Source organism: Zalophus californianus, chromosome 7 (genome assembly GCF_009762305.2).
Source record: "Zalophus californianus isolate mZalCal1 chromosome 7, mZalCal1.pri.v2, whole genome shotgun sequence".
NCBI lineage: Eukaryota > Metazoa > Chordata > Mammalia > Carnivora > Otariidae > Zalophus > Zalophus californianus.
The window spans coordinates 9369795-9397234 of NC_045601.1; the positions used below are offsets into that span (position 1 = coordinate 9369795).

The 27440-nt window shown below is 51.4% G+C and overlaps 1 protein-coding gene across 4 annotated transcripts in view; it reads right to left on the reverse strand.

The window, feature by feature from the left end:
• The window catches only part of TMEM181 (transmembrane protein 181), a 73964-nt gene that overhangs the window by 27045 nt on the left and 19479 nt on the right, over positions 1–27440 (reverse strand). For 2 of the 4 annotated variants that reach the window (XM_035728684.1, XM_027603706.2), the window contains exons 2-6: positions 13481–13584; positions 8085–8140; positions 5609–5699; positions 4267–4388; positions 1006–1116 (exon numbers count right to left, since the gene is read on the reverse strand). In XM_035728684.1, coding sequence (XP_035584577.1) covers positions 1006–1116; positions 4267–4388; positions 5609–5699; positions 8085–8140; positions 13481–13584 — 484 coding nt within the window. Of the gene's footprint in view, positions 1–1005; positions 1117–4266; positions 4389–5608; positions 5700–8084; positions 8141–13480; positions 13585–23724; positions 24580–25555; positions 25684–27440 lie in introns of those variants that run through there. The other 2 variants (XM_035728686.1, XM_035728685.1) reach the window with 2 other exon arrangements.

Sequence of the window (27440 nt, forward strand, 5' to 3'; positions counted from 1 at the left end):
TAAGACCTGCACGTGAATGTTCACAGCAGCAGTATTCATAAAAGCCCCAAATGGAAAGAGCCCAAACACCCATCAACCGATGAGCAGATAGACAAAATGGAATCTACCCACACAGTGCAACATTCAGCAAAGCATGCGGTGCTGATACCCTCAAATACCACCCGTAAGGAAAGAAGTCCATCACAAAAGACCACATATGGGACGAATCCATTCACATGAAATGCCCAGAACAGGCAAGTCCACAGAGACAGAAAGGTGAGTGGCTTTTCAGCCGCTCGGGGGCCGGGGGAGGGAGGAAGGGGGATCGACTGCTATCAGGCTTCCCCTAAGGGATGGGAGTTCTAGCTCAGTAAAGCGCCACCTTTCAAAAGGAATCCCTTACCACCTTCACTCAATCAACAAGGCTTTATGAGGCAGCTAGTTTACAGATAAGGACACAGCCTCAACAATGTTCAACTGCAGATGATGGCGCCAGGATCTAAACCAGCTCAAACCCGTACTCCTGGTCACTCCGCTGGTTACACTGGTGCACAAGCGAGTGGAAGGAACAAAGAGGCTGATTTCAGTGGCACACAGGACAGTGAAGTCTCACAGTGTGAGCTGCACTGGGCAGGCCACAGGAGAGCAGAGCCCACACCCCTCCAGAGGTGGGGCCCGAGGGTGGCCCACAGGCATGGCGAACGGGGTCCCTCCTTGTTCTTCTACCAGGAGGGTTACCCGGTAACTCTTACCGACCTTCCCACGGGAAGGCTACTCTCTGTTCTCTCTGTTCCAAATCTCAGAACACCACAAGGGGTTTCCAATTTCATGCTGTTTCATTTAGCTATACTTGGTTCCATATACTTGAGAAATTATGGTTGCCCTATGGTTTTTAGAAACTGTACATGTCTTCCACTGTCCAAAATAACAAGATTTCAATGCTGAGATTTATTTCAGTCATTTGACAGAAGAATGGGTGCTAAACAAATGAGCCATGGAGACACTGAGGTCTGCTGGCTTACTTACCGTGAAGTTCATTTCCTTGATGGGCAGCTTCAGGTGTTCAAATCCCACAATCACGGTATACTGCGTGTAGTTCAAGTAGCCCAGGTGGGCCACAATAATTTCTGCACACTTCTGCAAAGATGCAAGGGAGAGCTGTGTCTTTAAAGCAAGCAAGACTGGCTTCCCCCACCAACTGACCCATGAAGTAATACATTCCAACAACAGATGAGCCGAATGAACCATCTCCAAGGAACTTGCCAGAGCCCAGAAAAATTCAGATGCCAGCCAAAAACAATTCTTAGAAAGAAAGAACCAAATGGATATTTTTGGAAGCAAATAATAGATGATTTGCAGTCATTAGAATCTTTCTACTTTGGATGATTCAAAATAATGTCACCTGCATAAAGAAGTTAGCGCAACACAAACCTGACATTCACACGAATACAAAGGGGTAGGGGGAGCGTAGGCTAAGACGCAACAAATCAGACCCCTGAACCTCACTCTCCTCCCTGCTCACTTCCACAGCCGCTGTGCGATATACAGAGTGCCTGCCCCCTCACCCCAACACCTGTCTTTCCCTACACAGAGCCCCTGTGCTCTCTGTGGGGAGGTCAGGCCCGCACCCGAGGGCAAAGGCTACAGGAACAATATGGCTAGTGTGATTACATGGGTGTGTGTGCTCACTGCCTGCCCAGAGCCCCCATCTCCTATACAGTTAGGAACCAGGTTCCCTCTACTTCAGCGTGGCTGGGGCGGTGGATGCAATGTGTCCTCAGTGGCCGGGCAGCCAGTGACCTGGGCGCAGCCTCACCGCCTAGTGCACCCCTCAGAAGTCCTCTCGTGGTCTGACAGTCTCTGGGTGGCGCCCGTGTGAGCCGTGGCTATGAACAGGGTAGTCACCCCTACTGTGGATCAAAGGCTCCCCAAGCTGTGAATGTCTGAGGTCATGTAGGAAAACAGATCTGGGTGTTCACAGGAAGCCTTAAAAAGATAAGAGGACAATCGGCAGGCAGGGGTTGCTGACCTAAGTAAGGGCCAGGGAAGAAGTCAGAAGGGGTGAGGGTGCGTGTCATCCCTGGTCTCCGCAAACCCAAATTCGTTCCCGACAGTCAGGTCACAGGAGGCACGTGCGGACAGGGGCAGCTAAGTACTGAGCAGTACTTAGTACTCGGCGAATGGATCTGTGCTGCACAGATGACCACTTGTTATGAGTCTCGACTTTCAGAGGATGTCTGAATTAACAAAACAGTTCTAACTCAGCCTGCAGTTATCTTCAAGTTTATAGAAACGACAGTGAGACCACCCGATGGTTTGGGGGTTCTCCGTTCAAGCTATGGTTTGCACACCGATCACAATGTGCCTCTGCAAATCCTTGGGGAGAGCACAGCATTCTTACCCGCCCGGCGCGGACCACTTGCTACCTGAGGTGGACGGTGTTTTCTCTTTACGTCAAGACAAAGGTAGTATAAAGGGTGGTCAATAGCTCTAGAACACAAAAATCCCATCTTTTTTTTAAGTCAGGGCAGTGCTCCTGGGAGGGCTGGGGAGGGGTCTGTACAGAGAGAGAACAGTAGAAACTGTGGGAGAGGGAAGACACCACAGTGAGGCACCAAGGGCCGATCTCGAGGTGCACAGTGTGGGGGGCACTGCCAGGAAGCAACAGTGCAGACAAGCAGCCTTGCGGGCAGCCTGGCGCTGTTCCAAGTACAGGCCTCAGACAAGGTGACCAAGTCGCCCTCGTTGGCCCGAGACTTACCCCATTTAAAACAGAAAGTCCCCCATCCTGGGAAACTCCTTGGTCCTCGCAAACCAGAAAGATCAGTCACATTAGCCGTAAGATTAAGTCACCAACCGCCTGTTCATCATCACCCGCCCGGTGCGAGAAGGAGCAAAGCTAAAGCTGGAGCTGGAGCCGGACCCCAGTCGGCCTGAGGGTGGAGGCGAAGCCCCGCCTGCGCACAGGCCTTCCAGACCCGGCATCCAGCCTCCCTGCCATTCACGCAGAACCGGCACAGCACCTATACTGCACACAGACATGGTGGGTGCTCGGCCCCCCACTGGGCACTGCCCGCTCTCCCATCCAGTGTCCGACTTGATCCTCGCCACTCTACAAGGACGGTCAAGGAGGGCATTACCCCACTTTGAGGATGAGGACAACACATCTGAGAGGCTGGCCCAGCCCTTCTCCCACGGGTGACAATGGAGCAGAGTGAGAGTCTGGTCACTTGTGCGGCTTCCCGAGCAACACCTGCCCAGGCCCACGAGGTGGACCCCGTAGGCAGAGCCGCTGCTCGGGTCAGGGAGCGGCCGCCTCGGGATCTTCGGGCAGATGCCAGCAGGGAGGGACCACAGACGGGGGTCAGCATCTAACAGGAACCCTCCCCCACCTGAATCCTTTCCCGCCAGGACAAACAGGCCTGCTGCTTCCCTGTCCTGAACCAGGCGGTGCGTGGCTGCTAAGGGCACGAGCTCTAGAACACAAAACCATGGGCTGAGATCCCAGCCCCTGCTCACTATGTGTGTCACCTTGGGCAAGTGCTCTGATCTCTCTGAGCCTCAGTTCCTTCTTGTGTGCAACGGGGCTCTGGGAACAGGGCTCCGTGGGCCTGTGCTGGGGACTGAGGGAGATTTGAATGTACAGGAAGCCTGGCATGAGGCCTGTCAGGGAAACCACTTTCCTAACCCCCAATCCACGCATTCTCTTTTCTGATGTTCCCTGTGTTCTCCATGCCCCCCACAACCTCCTGCATCCCAGGGGGCCTCCCTGCTCTATACAGAGCGATCCCAGTTCTGACTCTCAGGATTCTGACAGAATATGGCGCCAAAAAAACAAGAGTGAGGGTTCCTTTCTCACTTTGGATCACCAGGTTTCCCGTCGCATAACCATACACCGTACCCTGAAGCAGACGCTCCAACAAGTAGGCCGCTCTCCTTACAAGGCTGGGGCCTCAGGCCCGCAGGTGGAGCAGGGCTGGAAACCCGAAGCCTTGACAATTCGGAATAACCAGAGAGCAGCAGCAGACCTTCACAGGCGACAAGCAGCCCGTGAACAGCCATCTGTCGACACCCCAGGCAGTACACAAACAATGAAAACAGGCATCCTGTGTGTGCGTGTGTGTGTGTGAATGTGTGTATGTTTGTAAGAATTTATAAGGTATCAGTGTAGAAAGTTAAGTGAGTGTTCTGCGCCATCACTGGTATGATTCAATTCTTTTACGTAGGAAAAGCAGGTATGTAACAGGGCAGCATGATGAATAATTGTTGACATTCAAACGCACTCACCCCTGCACAGGTGAGGGTCCTTGTCCGATTGTGAACTTTGTTATGAATGAACATGGTGGTTCCATCTTGAGCTACACCGTCAACTTTAACAGTCATGAGGAAGCTTGTCTGAATAGATGTTTCTACAAAAGAAAGAAATGCAGTGTCAGAGACCACCTCAGGCACATCACACTTGCCGTGGTGAGTGCCCAGAAGGGTCCTGCAACCACCTCAGCCTCAGCACATGTGAAAAACCTCACACTTGCCTGCAAAGTAAAGCCTTTCCATCAGGTTCTACGTCCGACCCGTTACCCAGGGGCCTATGTAAAAACCTACATTACAAGTCCCCCAGTTTGGGTTCATAAAAGGGCAAGCATTTCATGGCTAATGAAATTTTGTTTTTTAATTTCCCACATAAATTTCTAACTTAACTTCATACTAAAATAAAATTAGATTTCTTAATTTTCTGATTACATATTTTATTATTTTCTGTTTTTATGCCCACTGTTAAAATCAGAGAACAAAAAAATACAAAGATGTCATTCAACTCTTACAATCTCATCACCTAGAGATAACCATAATTAACATGTTATGTCCATCCTTCCAGACCATTTTCTAGGCATACAAATACACAGTGATACCAAATTTATTTACGTTTTTTTTTTAAATGTTACAAAGGGGGGTCAATTTTTTGGTAATATACTTTTTTTTTTCACTTAATTTACTGTGGTCATGGAGTTATCTTTTCAAATTCTTTCTCAGCCAAAGCGCCTCATCTGCATCACAGAACATGGAAAATAACGTGGGTGACCATTTTCTCAGTTCTCCCCAGACAACGCATAACTAGTGCCGCTCCAGACTAGCAGAGCTGAGGCGTTCGGGACAGGACACGCCGGGGCAGGGTTCTCAGCCTCAGCAGCACCGATATTTTGAGGCCAGATCACCCTCTGCTGTGGGACTGTCCCGTGCACTGCAGGATGCTCGGCACCCTCTAGGTACTAGGAGCACTCCTCCGCCCCGGGGTGACAACTGCCAAGTGTCCCTGGGGGACAGAACCTTCACCCAGGGCATCAGAACTGAAGCCTCTCCCAGAACCCCACGGAAAAAGGTGCCACAGCACTGGCTACCCTGTGGAGCTGCTGAGCTAAGCTGACCAGTGCTCACTGAGCACTGCATCATAACTTTCTCTGGAAGACACTGGCAGACATGGAAGGGGCTTCCAATTTGTTGCTATTATAAAGACTAATGAACATCGCTCTGATCCATCTTTGAGCACTTGTTCAAAGATTTTAAAGCTCTCTCGATCTCTAAAATATGGTGCTTTGTACAAAGAAACCCTGTTCTGAAATGTCAGGCTTCATACCTTTTGATTGATCCAACTCCACAACACATGTCAGCCATAGTTGCTGATTATATGTAGACAATGGATTTGAAAGGATTTGAATTGGCTTCAGCTAAGGCAAAAAGAAAAGAGTTAAGTAATCCATGTGACTTTTTCATTAAGTCTACCAAATACCTCATCTTAACATACAAAATTTACATTTAGTAAAAAAAGGTTTGTGTAAGCTCAAAAACGAAACGTGTGGTTTTCCTTTAGACAATATAAGTAAAATTTTGCCTTCCAGAAAAAGAAAAGACTAACTTCCTATTGCAACCCCCTCTGTCTCATGAAAACCTCTAAGCAGGCAATGTCCAGCATCTGCAGCCTCGGGACCATATACCTAAATAGCAAGAAAAAGCCATCCTGGAGAAAAAAAAAAATAACAGTACATAGGATAAGATGTACCAGAAGATCATAAAGGACACCAAGAACAGAGCTTGATATTCACAAGAATCATTTCACCAGGGGCGCCTGGGTGGCTCAGTCGTTAAGCATCTGCCTTCGGCTCAGGTCATGATCTCAGGGTCCTGGGATCGAGCCCCGCATCGGGCTCCCTGCTCCGCGGGGGGCCTGCTTCTCCCTCTCCCCCTCCCCCGGCTGTGTTCCCTCTTTCACTGTGTCTCTCTCTGTCCAATAAATAAATAAAATCTTTAAAAAAAAAAAAAGAATCATTTCATCAGTTCCAATATGCCATACCAGTCACTGTTCGAGGTCTATTGTTTTCAGCTTTAGGAAAGTCTTACTGCCCCTGGAAAGAAAAATTAGAGGGGACCCCATCGCCAATGATGCTTCTGCGGTATGTGCTGAAAATCATAATACTGGCTCCTAGCAGCCGTGGGAGACAGAGAACATTGCTTAAGGAGCCCACCCACGGTGCCAAAGAAATGCATTATTTGAATGCAGTCTTTGAACATAAATATGTAGTATCTGTGTTTTAGAACTGACAGAAATGCTCTGTAATGAACCATGAGAGACTATGGACTCTGAAAAAAAACCTGAGGGTTCTAGAGGGGAGGGGGGGTGGGAGGATGGGTTAGCCTGGTGATGGGTATTAAAGAGGGCATGTACTGCGTGGAGCACTGGGTGTTATGCACAAACAATGAATCATGGAACACTACATCAAAAACTAATGATGTGATGTATGGTGATTAACATAACATAAAAAAAAAAAAAAAAAGAAATGCTCTGTGACTGAAGGCTTGCCTGAAGCCACGAGGCATTGAAACCTACCAGAGGATCATCTATCATCTTTAAGAAGTGAGTCTGATATTTTGGGAGCAAGTCAATTTGGTGGGACGGCTGCTATTTTTAGTGTCAAAAAAAGGACTTACATCCTGAGAGAAATTTTATTTATTTTAAGATTTTATCTATTTATTTGACACACAGAGAGATAGAGAACACAAGCAGGGGGAGCAGCAGGCAGAGGGAGAGGGAGAAGCAGGCTCCCCGCTGAGCAGGGAGCCCGATGTGGGACTCGATCCCGGGACCCTGGAATCACAACCTGAGCCGAAGGTAGACGCTTAACCGACTGAACCTCACAGGCGCCCCTGAGAGAAATTTTAAAAGACCAAACTATGTTCAGGAAACCCCGATGGTAGCACCTCTTTGAATCAGGTCCTTGGGGCAAGAGAGAAAGAAAATCAAGAAACTCAAATGTCAGTGGGCAACCAGAGGGCCCTTTCCAACTAGCAAGAGTAAGAGGAATTAAAAGGTAAGTTTTTGGACATTTTTCTCGTTTTGCTTTTTTGAAAACTGTAAGAGTGAAAACCTACCAGAGAGCTAAGAGAAGGAAGGCAGGGAGGTGTTTGGGGTCAATCAGATTTAAACGTTATGGTGCCATGAGAACGTGGGGCAACTGCATTCAGTTTACAGGTAAAGATATGTCTGGTATGCAGAAAAAGAAAAAGGTTTAGTTGTTTGGGCTCTCACCATTAGCATTTATTAAAGATTACTGAAATTCTCCAATTGGAAAGACCTTTGTTTTTCTCTAAAGATGAAGAATCAACCACATTTAAAAAAGAAAAGAAAAAGGATTTTTTTTTTTCATTTAAACTGAGTTCATGCAAGGAATACCAATCATTAGGAAGACCTACTCCTGTTAGAATGGGATGTGGAGACCCGCGTTAACTTGCGTAAATATAGTAAGAAATAGCCAGATGCCCACGGAAGCACTGTCAGAACTTAGAGTCTAGGAAAACCTGCGGGCATGAGGGATCGGGGTGAGTCAGCCAGCATTTGGAAAGCAACTGCTGCTCCCTGGGCTGACAGCGCCGTCCCCTCCAGCACTGAGCTACTGCCGCAGCAGAGAAGGGCCTTCTAGCAAACCAGAGCCCAGAGGCCAGCAGCTGACAGTGGTGTGAGATGTGTGTGCTTCCTAAGAAGCAAGCGGCACGGCAAGGGTGGCGCACCCCAGGGACCCTGTGAGTGACCCGACAGCTGCCCCTCCACCCAGTCTTACCTTTTTACTGTTATTTAGTGAAAAATTAGCTGCAGATGTCTGGATTACTTTGGGCCCTAAAAGTGTAACAGAGAATGAGAAAAGCAGGTTATATCTATATCGATAATTAATTTATTGATTGTTTTTCAAATGCCAAGAAAGACACACATTATGCAGAGGTCGTCTTATTGTCCCGGTCTGTTCTTAGGGGACATATAAACACACAAACAGACACACAACATCCACTCTGCTGCACTGCATGACTTCCCAACGCAGAAGAACATGATATGACCACCACACACCACATATGATTCCCACAGGATCTATCTATGCCAAAACCTCTCCTATGCTTTCAATGAGTGCTCGGATCCAGGAAACTATTAATGACACAGACATCGTCTATGTATTTGTGAAGTATAAAGATTTCTGCTAAAAAATTAAGACACATTTATCTGTTCATCCAATTAATCCAGTCTTCCAAAAATACTTATTAAGCTCAGGATATAAAAAAGCATAAAATATATGAATGTATACTCAATGTATATTCCTAAAATAGCAGATATATAAGCTTCACGTAATCTTACAATGTAATTTTTCAGAGCTTTGGCCTCAAAGGAAAGCAGCATGAAGCAGATTTTAATTTAATTCATTCTCAAATCACTCTCAGCTGTGATGCTAGTTTTCTGGGCTGCCTCAGTGACCAAGTATCCTCCATTTAGAGGAGGAGATACACAAGTATGCACAAGAGTATGTAACAAGTTCATAACCAATGCGGTGACATGTGTCTGGAATGTGTTCATGAATGCTGAGGAGGCTGTCCCTGTGTGGGAAGGAGGCTTGCACCCACAGTAAGGCTTATTCTAAAAGATTCACAATCTGAGCAAACCCCTGTTTCAGGAAATAAGGCAGTCTGCTTTCTCAGAATTAAGAACTGGGAGTCAGAAAAGTCTAGACTCTAGTCTTAGCTAACTTGGCTTTCTGCGTCTGTTTTCATATTTGCAAAATGAAGGCAACTGAGTCAGTGGTCCCTAAGGCACCCCTAATTCTGAAATCCTAATAACATCATTACCAGAGGACTTAGGATGGTGATTTTTGTCAACTTGACTGGGCCGTGGGTGCCCAGATATCCGGCTAAAGGTGATTCTGACTGTGTCTGTGAGGGTGTTTCTGGATGAGAGTCACATTTGAATCAGTGGATGGAGGAGAGCAGACTTCCCTGCCAATGTGTGGGGGTCTCATCCAAATGGTTGAAGGCCTGAATAGAGCAAAAGGCTGAGTAAGGGAGAATCTGCTCTCTGCCTGGGCTTGCTCTCGGTCTTCAAGCTGGCCCATCAATATTCAGCTGTTTCCAGACACAGACTGGACCTTATCTGGCTCTCCTGTGCCTCTAGCTTGTTGATTACAGATCTTGGAGTTACAGGCTGCCTCACTGCTCAAGCGATCCTGGCCTGGGGACGTGCAGGAAGATCCTGATGAAGGTGGGGGCACGGAGCTGTTAAATTTCTATGCTTCTTTGCCACTGGAAGAGTTCTCCCCATTCCCAGTAGAAGGAGACAGACTCCCCTGACGGCCATGCAAGACAACGCTGATTCTGCTCAGCAACCTCCCCTCTCTGATTCTATAACGATAACTAGACTCAAGTTCCAGCAGGCTCCTAAAGGTGAGGTACAAAGTATGACCCATGAGGAGATGCACTACACTCCAAAAGAACTACGTGAGTTTTCTGGTTTATATAGAGAGAAATCCGGGTAACATGTGGGAATGAATACGAAGGGTGTGGGAAAATGGTGGAAGGAACATAAAGTTGGATCGGTCTGAATTTATGGATGCAGGCCCACTAAGGAGAGATTCTGCATTGCATGTTGGAGCTCAGGGAGTTAGGAAGGGCTCTAACAGTTTGGATGGTTGGTTAAAATGTGGACCGAAAGGTGGTCCCCAGTGAGCAAATCAGAAATGCCACACCTGCCTTGGTTTAATGGAAAGGAAGGGATTTGGAGGCTTAGGGAGGTTGGAACATTGGGGTAGATTTGTCATTGAAGACCTGCTGGGAGATTCCAGGACACAGAGCTTTCACCACTGCTACGAGGAATAAATTTGTGAGGGAGGCCCCAGCATCCTTAAAGAGCTCTATGACTGCCCTGCTCTGTGGACCAGATCTTACAGTAGGAACCATGGTCACTGAACTGGGGAAACCCAACTCAATGGGAGTAACTGGACCCCGGGAGTGGTGGGGCCAAGCAGCGGTGCTCACCTACCCAAAGCAAGGTGGGTATGACTCCTGTAATGGACAGGACAGTCAAAGCAGCAATCAGAAGAGTCTGATTCACACAGACCTATGGGGCTGGCTAGTTGATTATGGCGTTCCTAGAAGTGAAATCCACAGGAAGCCTGCTAAAGTCTGACTTGATCTGTGTGAGCAGAAAAGTCTAAGTCAAGTGACCAAGAGTCTACCCTGAATCATAAAAACAGAGAGTCACAGTCCATCCACAGTTTCCAGATTTGAGCCACTTTACAGACCCAAACCCCTTGAATGAAGGAAAGAAGACTGGGTTCCCTTAAGAAAGCACCCCAGTACACTGCCAAAAATGTGGACTGCTAACCATTCTCCCAAAGGAACATACAGCCTTTTTACCAAGATAACTGCACATTGGGGAAAGGAAATACATGTTGGGGTCCCCTGGACACTGGCTCTGAACTGACCCCAATTTCATGAAACCCCAAACACCAGTCAGAGCAGGTACTTATGGGGGTCAGGTAATCAATGGGGTTTTAGCTCAGGCACATGTCACAATGGGCCCAGTCGGTCCTGAACCCATCCCTATGGCTAAGTCCCCAGTTCCAGAATGCATAATTGCAACAGAGATACTCAGCAACTGGCAGAATCCCCAGACTGGTTCCCTGACTTGTGGAGTGAGGGCTATTAAGGTGGGAGAGGCCAAATGGAAGTCAGAACAGCCTCTACCTACAAAAATACAATCAAAACCAGTGTCACATTCCTAGACTGCAGACATTAGTGTTCCCATCGAGGACATGAAAGATTCCCACCACACCCCCATTCAACTCACCTATCTGGCCTGGGCAGAGGGTAGGTGGCTCTTGGAGAGGACAATGGACCACCATCAGCTTAACCAGGGGGTGATTACCTGAGATGCAGCTGCTGTACCAGCAAATACAGGATGAAGCAGTCTTCTTCATCCCTGAGAATAAGGCCCACCAGAAGCCAGGCCAGCAATACACCTTCACTTCACTGTCCTACCCCAAAGGTATGACACCCCCCAGCCACACACCAGAGTTTGCACAATCTTGGTCACCTTTCCCTTCCACAAGCTATCATGCTGGTCCATCGCACTGATGACATTATGCTGACTAGACCTAGTAAGAAGCAACTACCCTAAACTCATTGGTAAGACACTTGCATGTCAGAGGACGGGAAATAAATCTGGTTAGAATTCAGGGGCCTTCTAGCTCAGTGAAATTTCCGGGGGTCCCGTGGTGTGTGCCATGGAGAGCTATCTCTTCTAAGGCAAAAGATAAACTGTTGTATTTGGCTCCCCCTACAACCAAAACAGAGGCACAATGCCTAGCGGGCCTCGCCTCTTCACACTTAGAGGCAACATGTTCTTGCTTGGGTGTGATACTTTGCCCTATTTACCTAGTGACCCAAAAAGGTGCAAGTTTTGAGTGGGGCCCGGAACAAGAGAAGGCTTCCCCGCAGGCCCAGGCTGCTGTGCAAGCTGCCTACTGCTGGGGCCGTGTGAGCTGGCAGATATAAAGGTGTCTGAAATGTCAGGAGAAGAGAGGGAGGCCATTTGGAGCTTTTGGCAGGGCCCCATGGATGAATCTTAGTGCAGGCCCTTGGGACTCTGGAGCAAAGCCTTGCCCTCCTCCACATATACTCTCCTTGCAAGACACAGCTCTTGGCTTGCTATTGGGCCTGAGTAGAGACTAAACACTTACCAATGGGCCCCCAGGTTACCATGAGACCTGAGCTGCCCATCGTGAGTTGGGTACACACGGCAGCACTCTATCATCAAATGGAAGTGGTACCTGTCTGATCAGGCCCGAGCAGGCCCGGAAGGCACAAAAAATCTCTCTTTTGGTATCTGTATATATCCTATTGGTCTGTTTCTCTGGAGAATCCTAATACCAGTACCCATTGGGAAGAAGGAAAGGGATGTGGGAATCCTGACATGGTTTTTCTGATCTCAGCCTGGGTGCATCACTTCATTTTTGCAAGAGTGGAAAAGGCTGAATATAATCATGGACATTGCAACAGATAGTAGCTTAGGGAAACAAGAATTGGCTGAGGTCCCGTGAGACTCCGGTCATAAGCCTATCAATGCCTCTCCTACCAATCTTCAAAGGACAGCTATGAAAATTGAGTAAGATGACTGATATGTACTATGCCGGGATTAATGTGACTTATTCCTTGGTGACTTCACGGGAAGGAAAAGAGGAGACTGGCCACAGGTGCTATTGTCACCATGATGTTCATCATCAGTGGGCAAACAGCCACCTAAGCAACCACCCTCACCCCCAGCTTCCTTGGGCCAGTCACCAGCCCAAGTCAAACTGAGGTTAAGAAACTAGCTTTTGGAGGCACAACCGCCTCTGGGACAGGCTAAGCCTAAAGTCGTTCACGCTTTAATATGAAACGTAATTAAATAAACACCTACCAGAAATCATGCTCACCAAACATGATATTTAAGAGGGAAAGAAGAAACAACCTAGGCAGGTCCCGGTCTCCTATCCCCTGGATAGGGCTGAAGACACCGGGTTGCTGGGAACCTTATGAAAACGGGCTGACTTCTCTCATTCTGTTTTCCATCTGTGTGAAATGGGGTTGGACTGGACGATTTCAAAGGCATTTTTGAAGCTAAGATCATTATGGTGTGGCTCTCGCCTCACACTGCATGCTATGGAACCCTAGGGCACTGGGGCCCTGAACACAACGCCAAAGCCAATCTGCAGGCTCCCTCCTGCCAAGAGTTCAGGGCGTCACTACAGTCGCACTCCCGGCTCCCTTTGGTCACCCCAGCCCTGTGCTCCTAGCTGTCTCATGCCCCCCTCCTCAATGTGCACACCTGGCCTGTGGCCCCCATCAATCAGCATGTTCTGAACTCCCCAGCGCCCAGGCTGGGTCCTGAGCACAGGAGTCTTGAAAGAAATGTCTGACGGTCCAATAAAAGGTACGCAGTCAAGGCCACCAGGTGCTGCCAAGGTGAACTCAAGCTCTGGCTGCTACGAGGGGAGAGACCCGGGTTACCCCTTGCCCAGTGGGTTCAGAATGAAGTGGCACTTCACCCTCTGCCAAGGGGCCCTTAGCAGGTGATAGAAAGTGGGTATAGCTTGGCCGGGCTGAAAGGCACGCACCAGGGTGACTGTAAACGATAAAATGACCAAGAACTGCACCTTACCTCTGATCCCAACGAAGACAGTCAGGCCAAAACAGACGAAGAAGACGACAAACACGAGGACAAAGTGGCGCTTGGAGAGCGTGTAGAGCCGCATGGGCGCCAGCCTGCAGAGAAGCCGGGGGGGGGGAGGTCAGGCGGGGGGCACTGAGTCGACAGGAGGCCCCTCTCCGAACCAGCAACACCCCCAGGCTGCAACAGGCCATCCCCTCCCCACCTCAGAAGCGGACCTACTCTAAACCCAGGTGACCCGCCTGACAAAAGTGCCTAAGTCACCTCAGGGACCACTGCAGGGTGGGCGACTGGCCGGCATGTCAGGAGGGGCCAGCCAGACCCCACTCCTCATGGCACAGGAGTGCGCTGTGGCTTCAGTGACCACTGAGAACATGTTTCACACCACACATGCAGTGGCTGAACCCCCTCCACACGCACCCACCTTCAGCAGCCACAGCAGAGCCCGAGGGCACAGAGGACCCCAACCCACTCATGCCAACACGCGGCCTGAGCTGTGAGCTGGCACAATCAAGCCCAGACGGGGAACTGCGGGTGCCACCAGCTGGTCCTCCAGGTGGCCCACAACTTGGGTTTTTCCCCCGCCCCGGGCTCTCGCCTGCATCAGCCCTCCTGGTGAAGCTCAGCCTGACTTTTGCTGTGGGGTCTGGTTCTGATGCAACTGAGCAAGCTGCCCGCACTCGCCTGTGACTTACACCAGTGTGGACAGCAACTGCGCGCATCCATCCCAACACCCCCCCCACCCCCATCAGGAGGGTCCCTGCCTACCACCCCTACTTTCTCCTCTGCTCAGAAGAAAATGGCAGTGGGGGAGGGGTCAGTTCTCTTCCAGAACTCCCTACCTCAGGTGTCAGTAAACAAAAGAAAAATCCATGAAGGACCAGACGATGAATGTCTGAGGCTTGGCCAGCCACACAGTCTCTGTCTGCAGTCCACATGGCCGCCTCTACACGCGGCCCAGACGTCATGTGCTCGCGTGTGTGTGGCTGGGTTCTGATTCAACTCTACCACAAAGAGGTGGCGGGCCAGGTTTGGCCCCCAAATGGCTGACCCCTGCCCTATAACCTAAAGTGGAGACCCATAAATCCAAAGAGACAAGAGTGGGAGGGGGGAGGCTGTTTTGCTTTGCTTTTTACATTATTTTTATTCCCCTAGCATTTCCTGGTCTTGGGAGCTGAGACCGAAGGAGGCACTTCTTATGCCTCAGGAACAGGACACATATCCCAGGCCAGGGAAAAGCAGGCTTAGAACTGAAACGGAGGGAAAGGTTATTTGCTTTTAGGGTGCTGAGTGCACACACGCAACCTCTCCTCTACATCGCTCAAGATTCCAGTTCCTGAGCAGGAAATCAGCTGTGGTATCTTGGGGCAAAGGTTGGGGCCCATAAGCCACCTTCGCTGAGACGTGGCTTTGCCGATTACCAAGCCAGCTCTCTCCAAAAGGACCCGCCAGGCCTTTGGGTGAGTGAACTCAGAGGTCAGTGTCACCATGTTTCACGGAATGACGACACCAGTGAAGAAATAAAGGAATGAGTGCCTGTCTTTTTCTTGGGGACGCAGGTCCAAAGGCCAACCCACAAATGACCCTACTATGCATGAGAAATGAGAGCCAGTGAATTAAGTAGGCTGACCCCAACTCCAATTTGGGACCCTAAAGGGTTTTGTTTTGTTTTTTTTTAAAGTCTTCCTCATTTTTTTTAAAGATTTTTAAAATTGATCCATTCATGAGAGACAGAAAGAGGGATGCAGAGGGAGAAGCAGGCTCCCCATGGAGCAGGGAGCCCGATGTGGGACTCGATCCCAGGACCCTGGGATCATGACCTGAGCCAAAGGCAGATGCTCAACCGACTGAGCCACCCAGGCGTCCCCCCTAAAGGGTACTTTTAAGATTTATTTATTTGAGAGAGAGAAAGTGTGGGGTGGGGGGACAGTGGGGAGACAGGGTGGAGGGAGAGAATCTCAAGCAGACTCCTGACTGAGCGTGGAGCCGGACATGGGGCTCGATCTCACAAACCCTGAGATCATGACCTGAGCCAAGGTCAAGAGTCAGATGCTTAACTGACTGAGCCACCCAGGCACCCCTGGGCCCTAAAGATTTTAAGAGGCCTGAAAACCTTAAAATAGTAGAGCCAGAAAGGACCTCAGGGAGGAAGTCCAACCCCTTCGACTTACACACAGGAACACTGAGGTCCAAAACTGTGGAACACTTGCCCAAGGTGTCACAGCTCTGCCCCTTGGCGGTAACTGCTTGTCCCCAGGAAGGAGGCTGGGGGAGCAGGAAGAGCTGAGGGGACCCACCTCCACAACTGCATTTCTGGGGAAAGCCCTGGGGAGGCAGGGCCGACATCAGAACAAGGTCTTCTTTGTCACCACTCTGCTGTCCACAGGTGTCGAGGCTAAGAATGCAGTTCCTCTGCACAGTCTGCAAAAGGGACTGCACGGGGCATTTTCACTTTGAAAAACCCCTACAAAACGCTAAATGGATTAGATGTTGGGAAAGACAACTAAAGTCTGTAGTTCACAGGACTGCACCAATGCTGCTCTCTTAGTTTTGATAAACGTGCCACGGTGCTGAGATGCCAACATGAGGGGAAGCTAGGTGAGGGGTGTGCAGACACTCTGTACTATCTCTGCCACTCTCCTTGTAAATGTAAAGTTATTTAAAAAATTATCTGGAGTCATTTAATTGCAGCCCTGCTGCTCTCAGGGTGACCTACCCACTCCACCCCATGCGGGGGCTCTGAGGGGCACGGAAGGCTCCCAGCGCAGGCAAGAGCCCAGAAGAGGTTACTTGGAAGCAGAGAAAAACAGAGTAAGAATAATTATATTTAAATTCTGATTTTTAAAACACTCTATCATTAAAACACATTATCAGTAACTTGTTAGGAAAGCAGTTACTTAGCAGAAGAGAGGGAACGGGAGGAAAGAGACCAACCAGGCCCCGAGAGCACAAGGTCGAGTTCCTGCAGCACCCGCCCACCCGGGGGCCCTCTGCCCATTCCCCACTCTGGGGCTCAATACAGATCTAGCACTTCCCTTCCTTAAAACTGCCACTTAAATCCAATTTATTACAGATTCTCCTGGTTCAGAAATCAGGCCTCACCCAATTCAATGGAAAAAAGACACAGAGAAAGCAAAAGCAGCCCCCTGCCCGAGAAAATGCCACTGGGCACAACCACGTCCATGATCTCAGCTTGCTGGGGACCGGCTCGGGAAGGAGCCACACTTCTGTCTTCAGCTTCCTGACCAGCAGTAAACCTTTCCAGGCATCCTCAGCCGTGGGATCTGGGGTCCAGAGACCCCCTCCAGCCACAGGGTGTTGTGGGCCAGGGCCAGCACCAAGACAGCTCAGTTCTGCGTGACGGTGCCTCCTCCCCAGGGCTCCTTCCACTCTCAACTTCATGTCTAAAAACTCTGAAGCAGTTCTCCAAAACTCTAGAGACTTCCAAAACCTCAGGAACATCTTCCTATTTGAGACAAATCACAGCTCTGCACTGCTGTTCCGTCAAACTAGCAACCGTGAGATGCCAACATGAAGACAGCAGCAGCGGAGCGTCGAGGCACTCCCAGCCCGTCTCGCTTCCCATCTCCTGGTCCCAGCTGCCCCACAGCCACTTCCAGCCCAAACCAGGCACCCAGTCATTTCTCTGCCTACCTCCCACCTCCCCTCCCACCAGAAACATCAATGTGTTTCTAACAATCAAGCTAAACTAACCGGCAGCCCAGCCAAGTCTCTGTGAGGAGACAGCCTTTTCGCCCTATGATCAGGCCACCAACAGAAGGAATGTTCTGTAAACGCTCAGAGGCAAGACTGTGATGCAGAAAAGGCACGGAGCCCATGACCAAGAGACTTCTGATCGAGCAGCCTTAACCCATCCTGCATGTCAACCTCTGCTGTCTCCCATCCCCTTCTGGGACCCACACTGTGTACTCTCCGACCCCGGGTGGCCCCTGCTTCCTCTTTCATGCCCCTTCCCGCCTCCAGGAACCTTCCCCAAGCCCCTGCCTGCCCCTGATCCTGTTCTGAGATAGTGTCTCCCAGGACATTTTCACTTAGGACTCCACAGCACTTTATGGTCAATAAGTTTAAAACTGAACCCATTAAAGCACAAAATAACAAATGAAAAAGCTGCTTCCACTGCCCATTTCCTGCCTCTACCCTTTCTCCAGCCCCACATCCTGAAGCCTCGGGGTCCCCCCCTGAGGATGCTCGCCTCTCATTCATCCTGCACCTGCAGCCGGCCAGGAGGAGGCATGTCCTGCTTCCTAACTTTTCCTTCCCAGTTCGGGTCTCACAGCCCGGGCCCAGCCACCGCCAGCACGGAGCCAGCCTCCCAGACGCTGCCTCGGTGGTGCGGTGACGCCGCTGACACACTGCCCCGCACAGGAAGCCTCTGGCTCCCCACGGCCACTCCGTCAAGGTTCCACTTCTCCTTATGGCTCCCAAAGTCCCCCCAAATCCCTGCCTGGGATTCCTACCGTGCTGCACGTACCCCACATGAATTACCACCTCCCCTGGTCATCACGGCTGCCTTCCGAGGTAGGTACTACCACCATCCACATTTCCCGGATGAGTGAGCTCAGGCTGAGGCAGCATTCAAACCCAAGCATCAGCATCAGGGGCTTAAATTCTGTTTCCCAACATGGTCAAGCCAGAGACTCTAGACCAGCCCTTGCATACACTGCTCTCCTGATGGGAAATGCTCTCTTCTCACCACCAAATCATCGAAATCGGCTCAGCAGGGCTCACCTGCACGCCCCACCTCCTCCAGGAAGCTTTGCCTCCCTTCTCTGTCTCCCACGTCTTTTAACCTATTACAGCCACATGGCTGAGCGCCTGAAGACAAAGTACACACCTACCTGTGTGGATGCCAGACACATGAAAACACCTACTCAACTTTCCTTTGTTATCTCAAAAGTGTTTATGTACTTCCCTCAAATTGGCAACAAGCTACTACGGAGCATTTCCCCAAACACCGCGGCCAAGTCAAACACAGCAGCTGGTGGGATCTCCTCCCGGGAAAATGAGAGCAGGAAGGCCTGGAGCAAAACCCTGCCAGCTCAGGACGGCTGTCCCTCCTTTCTCTCTTCTTGAGGGGACCCATACGCCAGTCTTCCTCTCCAGGCCCGCGTCTCTTTTCCCATGCAGGCATTCAATATGCAGACTGGAAAATGCAAGCCTCCTTGAAGCCCCAGGGCCCTTGGAAGGCTTTCCAAATGCAATGGAACAGACCATCCCTTAGCGTAGGCTTGGACTCTTTAGGTCCCTTCTAAATTAACCTCAATTTTGTGGGTGACTTAAAATATCACAGACATATTCCTAGAGAAACTAAAAACACCTCTATTGGAAAGCCAGTCCCCCAAACTGCAGCCATAATTCAAATCACTACAAGCCACGCCTGCCCGTTTTGTGCATATTCATAACCATTTCCCAAGGAACGGCTTCCAAGTCCCATGAAGCCTGGGCAGCCATCAAGCCCCACAACAAAAGAGCAGGAGAACCATCCTGTAGAGTTCGCTCAGCCGGACGTCGGCATTGTCCGGGACACATCTGCACGGCGCTGCCGTTTGCCCTCCCACTCCCCGGTGACGTCCTCCTATTTCAGGCTTCAGAGACGATGCAGGTGCGAACAATTCCACGTTCTATGCTCAGCCCAGTTGAGCCCCAGTCTGGCAGGAAACACCTACTTGACCCCCCAACCTGGGTATCCAAGTCCAGACTCCGGAGCCAGACTCCAGATCTTCCACTGACCCCATCCTACAGTGTTCCCTGCCCCAGGAAGTGGTCACTCCAACTCAGCAGTCCTCTTTGACCTCTGTCTTCTCCTCACTCCCCACATCGAATGCATCCACAAAGCCTTCAAAATATACGGAATCTCGGCCTTTCTCAGCTCTCCAGTCAGGCCCTGCCATGTTTCACTGGACTGCAGCGGGCCTCCCCTGCTCCCCCTGCTTCTGGCCTTGGCACCCACACTCTGCTCTCCACCCAGCTGCTCCGAAAGCCAGGTGCGTTCACTCAGTCCAGAACTCTCCAGTGGCTTCCCTGTCACCATGAGTGATAGCCAAACACTTCACCCCCAACTGTTGCTGGCACGACATGTTTATGGGTGTTTCTTTGAACACAACTCTCCCACCATAATCCCCACTTCGTTCTAAACAAGGAACAGGAACCATGAGAGATGAAGGGATTTTCTTTGGGGCGGGGCAGAGGCGTCCCCACTGTCTGCCCCTCCTCCCCTACTCTCCTGCCAGGGAGACCAGCCTCACTGTCCCAGCCCCCGTCCCCACCAGAACGCAGAACCTGAGGGAGACCAGCCACCTGAGGGAGACCAGCCAGGCACTTTGAGGAAAGGTTTCCCTGCCTAATGAAGGGATGGGTGAGAAAAGCCTCTTCTGTCTTCCAGGCATAACTGTGCAGGTAAGTGCCGAGTGGCTGTGGCGACATCACACATAAGAGGGTGGACACTGCAACAGGCCAGGACTGAGGACCAAAGATGGAAACTACCCAGGGACACGGAGCCACTGAATTAACCCTGGACAAGCCTACTTCAACTCCTTGACACACCTGTTGTTTAAGCCCCTTTTCATGGGTATTCTTTTAAACCCAAAAGCTTCCCCTTCAATACGCATACTGAAAAAAGAAATACCACAATTACAAATGAAACTCAAGACACTAAGTCACACAGCTATAGAAACCTTCCAGTTTAAGGCACCTGCAACTGTCCTGTCAGAATGTGCGACAGCCACCAAGCGTCCTTGTCACTAAGACGCTGGCCTTCCTTGTTCCATCGATGATTGGTCACTGAGGCCTTCCCTGCCCTCCGGCCCCCAGGCACCCATCCTTCCCTGCCCAGCTGAGGTCCTGCCTCCCCTCAGGAAGGCCCCCAACCACTGAGAAGGAAGCTGTCTCCTCAAATGCAGGACAGAGGCACATGCCCGTTTCTGGACTGCATTGTGGGTGACAACCGTTCACAGACTTCCAAGCCTCCCGTGACCTGGAGCTCCCCTCTGGCCTCTCGGTGCCCAGCACTGAGCCTTACTAATGGCAGGTCATTAAGTCTAGATTCCTTAGTCCAATAACTATTGATTCCTTCCACTTCTACGCATGCTTCCCTGGTTTTACTTTCGTTTCGTCATGTTCTACTATTTTCCCTGCTAGAATAAGGTACAGACCACTGAATCACAAACTTGAACTTTTTCTCCCACTGTTGTCTTTTCATGTTTTTTATGGCCCTGACCTTTGCTCTCTGGGTCTGGGAACTGGCCAGAGCAGCTCCAAGCAAGTGCCTTCCCGACGCACAGCCTCAGTCAGGCCCCTGCTCGGCCAGCTGGAAGGCCAGTGTCCCCATTAGGGCTGCCGAGCCTCCGGCACTGCTGGAGCCAACATTATTTTCCCACCAGACACCTCCCTTCCCACGCAGGCCCCATAAGAGTTAATAAAACAGCACTAGAGACAAGCCGTGGGGGAAGTACACACTCAATGAACCCCTTCATGGACCAGGAGCACAACGACCCTGAAATGGACAGACTTGGTTGAGCACAGAATGCCGAGAAAACACCTCTGGGCGCCTTCAGCGATGCGGGTGAGACGGGACGGAACCTGGGCCTCTTACAACCCTCAGTGACAGCCAGCCCCCGCAGGAAGGCAGGGGTGAACAGCAGCCAGCAGGCCCAAGTGCTTCTGTGAATACCTATTTTATCTGGCCTCATCAAGTCACGATACAGTAGGTAGGCAAGACCTGTTATTATAAATATTTCTGTTATCACAGATTTTGCTACTCGTTCAACTCACTCCCAGATCTCCCACTCTAGAACTAAAAAGTTAGCATCGGGGCAGTGGGAAGGGACTTGCAATCTCTCAGTGCATTCGCATGTTTTAAGGAAAGATTTTGTTTCTCTTTCATAATCCGTATAAAAATAATCTCTTCTCCCGTGGTCCAAAGCGCTGGCCTGGTGCCTGTCAGCCTGGCTTCAGATCCTGGCTCCCCCACTCACGAGGCAGGCAACTATGGGCAAGCTAGGTGACTCTCCGGGCCCCAGTGTCCTCTTCTGTAAATCAGAGAGCCCAAAGCAGAATGCCCCCAGAGCCACTGGGGGGCATAAATGAAAGCATGACGAGCCCAGGACAGTGTAGCAAGCATACAGAAAGAGCTCAATCAGATTTGTTACAGTAGTAATTGTTGTGCGTTTCCACCCTCCCCCACTTTCTCTTTTAAAAAAATCTGTTTTCGTTCTACCAATATCTGAGGATCCACTATGTAATATCTCCCCTCCTCCAGCTCAGAGCTCAACCAACTGAAGGAAAGGGCAGTTGTCATTTCCTAAGCACCTACTCGGGACCAGGCGAGGGGCTGTCCTGCAAGGCAGGTATTATCAGCCCTTTTACATATAGGAAAATAGAGGCCAGGGGCAGCCTTCGCTGCTGAGGTCCCAGCTGGCAGGAGGTGGAGGTGGGATTTGAACCCCCAAGAACAGAGGCAGAAAGGAGGCCCACCACTCTCTCACTCTCACTCTTTGGACCCCTCACCAAAATCTTTCCTTTTTAAACCTACCGCTGAATGGGTTTTGAGAAGAAACTCTAGTGGGAAGAAGAGAGTAAGAACTCTGAAATTTCAAGCAGTGAAATATATTGAATATATCTGAATATATTCAAATTTCAAACTTGACTATATTACAAATCACTTATCATTACCTATTCAAAAAAGCCATTATGCAAACATCCAAGGCCCAACAACCTCAATATGTATTTTACTGAACAATATGCCCCTCTGCACTCCTCGAGGAACAGGGAATTCATGTGTATCCTCGCCAGGCTGGAAGCCCAGTGATCACACCCAGGAGCGTGGTAGTGAGGCCACCGAACACCCTTCCCAAGGCAAAGAGAACAAGGAAGCAGGCCACACGCTGGTCGGCACAGGCAAGGTGCCAGCCAAGGGCAGCACCCTGGCCCAGCTCCAGGCAGTGCACCCGGTGGTGAAGAACCTGAGGACAGACTGCGGGGCTGCAGCAGGATGGCCTGGGGTGAGCCACTGTCCTTCTCATGACTGCCACTCCCTGAGCTCCCCAATTCCCACCACCGAGGTGGCCCACCGCCCAGGGTTGCTGCGGTGACTGAACGAGCTATTACACCAAAGTCCCTGTAAGTGCTCAGTCATTACTGCTGTTGCAAGGTGGGCGTGCTCATGTCACGACGTGGGCTCTGGAGCCAACCACTCGGGCTTCAGGCTCAGCTCTGCGATGTACTGTGACCTTGAGAAACTCACGTGACTTCCCTGCGCCTCGGTGTTGTCATCTGTCATAATGGGAATGCTAAGAGAAACTCCTTCAGGGGGAGAGCACCTGTGAGGATCCCATGCAATGGCCCACATAAAAGTGCTCAGAGCAGTATCTGCTACAGAGTCAATACTTATCGTTCATTAGCTCCAGAGATCATTTGGTTCAGGGCAGAGAAAAAAAAAAAAAAGATTCCTAAGAGACACAATCCTAAAACACTCTGTCGTTACAAGAATAGGATACTGACCCAGGCCTCGTGTCCCTGCCAGCCATGGGACATTCAGAAGGCCTGGGACACAGGAACCACAAGGTTTGTGCTGATTTGTCTGTGCCACCTATCACTGCAGGCAGAAGAGGAGTCTACTTAATTCACTTCGACACTTAAATGCACCCAGGATGAAAGAGACACACGTAAAATATACCCTTTCAAAACTGGTTGCAAATATCAAGCAACACACACACAAAACACCAACCCTATTCCAGTCTGCAGGGAAATGCAAGAGCAAAGCAACAAAGGAACCTGAGAAATCTCAGCTATGTGCGGCGCTGCAGCTCCAACAGGACGTCAGGGTAGCAAGTGTCCGAGACCCGCTCTGCTCTGTGCTACACGGTCCTCTCCTCCTGAACCCCCAGCACCTGGCCCTTGCCTGGCATTATCAGAGAAGGAGTGGGGTTTCAGGAAACTTCAGCTTACAGCCCTAAGAACCAGGAACTCTTTATCCTGACTGCTTTGGACAGCAATCTCTCCTGCCCTTTGAAAAAAAGTAGGCTGGGCCGCATGTGAGCGGGGAGGTCGGGGAGGTCAGGCAGGGAGGTGGCAGCGCCACTGACCCGGAACTTAGCCCCCACCTGCTAAGCCGAGCTCCCCCAGGCTGCTCTTTTCTCTTCTGCTCTCCCCCACCCCTCCCCCACCGCATTCCTTCTGTGGCTTCTCCCGCTCCTGTCCCTTCCCAGGTTTCTCACCGCGGGGCTCTCTGTGGCATCTGGCAATAAGAGCATTTTAACCCAACCAGGAGCCCGGATCCAGGACACGCTTCAGATCTTCAGCTTGTTTCCTCGTAAGATTTTTATGTGTGCCAGACTTTTTCTGACTTCCACATCTGTCATGTCAGCTTGAACGCTAGACAGCGGTGGCCGGCTGACCTCCGGGTCCCAACATCCCACCAGCCGGGCCCCTCGCTCACCAGAGTCGGGCATGGACACTAGGAGAGCATCATGCTGCCCACTGTCCGCTACCAATGCACCGCAGGAGACACTTGAATACTCCCCTGAAATCCTTCATTCACACCGTGGCTCTACAGGTCCTCCTTTAGCTAGCGGCCCCCACCTGCTCTAGTTCCCCACATGTAACAGACACACCCGACTTCTCCAGGAGACGCGCACCACTTCCAGCTCTCTGCCTCTCTTGTCCAAGTAAAAGGGATACCACCGCCACACACCACCCAGGGCTGCTGTGCTGTGGGAACCCCAGGAGATTCACTCTGTGAGAGAACCTAAAACATGCTCGTGGTCACTCTGCTACAGGGTCACAACTTGGCACAATGCCAGAAGGCATCCTCAGGCCCATTCCAAGCATGCTATTGACATACACCACGAATGAATGGTGCAGAGACGGTCCTGCCCACCCTCCTCTGCCTGGGGTTTAATTAAGAGAAATACCTTTATAACATCCCCATTTTATACTACCCTGGCTCCCTCTGCTTAAGTGGATAACCAAAGTCAGAAACTTCTGAGGTAGCAGTAGGGAAAAGCTTTCCCTCCAGTACACGTGTCTGCATTCTGGCAACACCCTCCCATCTTCTCTATGGCCACAGTCAGAGAAATCGGCAGCGCTCCAACGCAAACCCTTCCAGCCTCTACAACCCCAAACACACACAGACTCACACAGTCCTGTCTGAAGGCTGCCTTCAACTGTGGGAACCTGCCCTCCCAACCCCCCCCCCCCCCCCCCCCGGCGGACACGCAGCGAAGAGACTCCAGGCATTCCTTCTCTGTGACTTCTGACTTTTTGCAACTCAAGCGCTAAACTTTTTTTTATTTTTTATTTTCTCTCTTTCTTTTCCCGGATGTCCCCTGGGAGGCGCCCAGGTGACTCTGCTGCGTCAAAGGCAAGCTTCAGGGATGGCGTCTATGGGGCCCTGGACAGGTTTTTCCACTTAAAACCCCTGAACTTCACAGAGGAAATAAGACCCAAAGTCAGCAAATTAAAACTCATAAAACTCGGTGTCCCAGCCCATCTAAAAGGGCTGTGGCAGGTTCCCAACGTGCCAACATCATCAAAAAGCCACTGGAAAGCACCTCTCTTTACCCTGGGCTGCGCTAGATCACAAAGAGCTGAGTGGGGGTGCTCTGGGTGCCTTTAACAGAGAGGTGATGAACAGGGTCCCCGCCCGGGGCAGGGGGCCAACACCCTTCCAGCTGAGAGGCTGCGCCCAGGGCTGCCCCAGGAAAGGCGGTGAGGGGCTCCGGGAGGGGCACTCATTTAGGACGGGGGGGGGGAACGGGGGGGTGTCACCGGTTCTCCGGAGCGAGCAGGGCCAGAGCTGGCCTCGAAGGGCCTCCTGGGGTGCACTCTGGCCGAGACCGGTCCCGGAACCCCGACCCTGTCTCCACTGCTCGCTCCCGCTCCACAGCTCGCGTCGAGCCACCCCCGCGGAGCCCCCGGCCAGCGCTCCCTCCCCGGGGTCCCGAGCTCCACGTGGGCGGAGGGCCCGGCGTCGGGGTTCCCGGGAGCTGGGGCCCAGGAGCCCGGGGAGAACCCCGGCCCGCCTCGCCCGCCCATCCCGGCACTCACGGTTCCATCGCGGCGCCCCGGCCCTCGGCCCCGGCCCGCGCCCCTAGCCCGCCCGGCGCCGCACAGTCGCCGCGGTAGCCGCAACGGGAGCGACAGCGGCCCGGGAGCCTGCGGCTCCGTGGAACTCGTCAGAGCGCGACGCGCCGCCGGCGTCACGTGCGCGGAAGCGAGCGCGCGGCGGTGGGAGGGGCGGGGTGCGGCCGGGGAGCGGCGCGGCCCGGGTGAGGGCGGGGTGCGGCCGGGGAGCGGCGCGGCCCGGGTGAGGGCGGGGTGCGGCCGGGGAGCGGCGCGGCCCGGGTGAGGGCGGGGTGCGGCCGGGGAGCGGCGCGGCCCGGGTGAGGGCGGGGTGCGGCCGGGGAGCGGCGCGGCCCGGGTGAGGGCGGGGTGCGGCCGGGGAGCGGCGCGGCCCGGGTGAGGGCGGGGTGCGGCCGGGGAGCGGGGCAGGGACCGGAGAGGGGCCGCACTGCCCCGCACAGGCCCCGCTCACTGGCCCCATAGGAGGGGATCCCGCGGCGCGTCTACCTCCCCCGCGCCCCAAGAGGCGGGCCCGAGCGGTGGGTGGGCTCAGTCTAGGGTTCACAAATTGAATGAATGAATGAATGAATGACTTGCCTCTTATTCCTTGTCCCTTGCTGAGGAGACAGAACATTAAAACATTCACCCTCTGGCTTCTAGGACGTCTTAATCAGGGCATAAGAATGGATCATAGGAGTCCATGAATGCCCTACAGTTGCGTGAAAGACCCTATGGGTGTCTGCATTTTTCTGGGGAGAAGATCTTTAACTTTCCAAATTCTGAAAGAGGTTTGTGACCCAAAGAGCTTAAATGCCAGAGCAAACCTCTGACACCCCCAAATGATGCCAGGATAGCTTTTCCAGGCTCTTTCTGGTAGTTTCTGCAAGCTTTTTCTAAATTAGAGCTACCATAGCATGCAGATTTTCCATCCCCAGTGCAAACACCGTCCCTCAGGAAGCATGCAGGTGTGGTTCCCACACCCCACATCCCACATAGCTGAAAACATAACTGATGTTGCGAATCCGGGTCCTGCTAAGGTGCTGAGTAGGAGCAAGTTTCAGGGGCCAATCCTGTTGCAGTTCTTTCTACAGTGTGACGAGATCAGCTGACCAAAAGCACTTTCTTGATCTAAGATCTTGGCATACAGGCCTAAATTTCTATGATCAAGAACAGAGGAGAACCACGGTTTTGGATATTTCCAAGATTCTCTTTGGAGCATTTGTCAAAATGTCCCCTGTCCACTTATTGCCATGGGTTTAAAGTCAATCTAAATGAGGAAAATAAAAGACTCAAGCTTTCTTCCTAATGTTTTCTTGTTCATGCGCTAAGTTGCCAACAAGCTCATTGGTATTGGCAGGAAGATACCAACATGAATAGCATTCAGTTCCCACCCTCAGCAAACTTACAGGCAAAGTCAGTTACCAAAACTAAGGGTGATAAGCACAGATTGCTACAGTGGCACTGAGGAAGGGCACCTAACTCACCTGGGGTGGGGTTGGGTGGGAGAGGAGAGAGAATGCTCAATGTTTGGGCTGATCTCGAAGTGGGAGGGGCTTGAGAAGTTGGAGGGAATTGGTGGTGGGGGGGGGGGTGGGGGACACCAGGCAAAGCAAGAGACTGAATACCAAGTAAGAATGACAAATTCCATTACCACTCTGAATCCTAAACCACAACTCTTAAAGAAATTATACCAAAAGATTATTCCTCTGATTCTCTTCGTAGACACTTGGAGAAAAAGGGGTCTTCCCGGCAGCAAGGCCAAGGAACATAAACACCAGTACCTGCGGGACAGGCAGGTAACAGGGCACTGGCCAGGTGGGCGCTGTGCACCAGAGTGTGCATTGTCTAAAGGAGCTGCACTCGGCCCTTG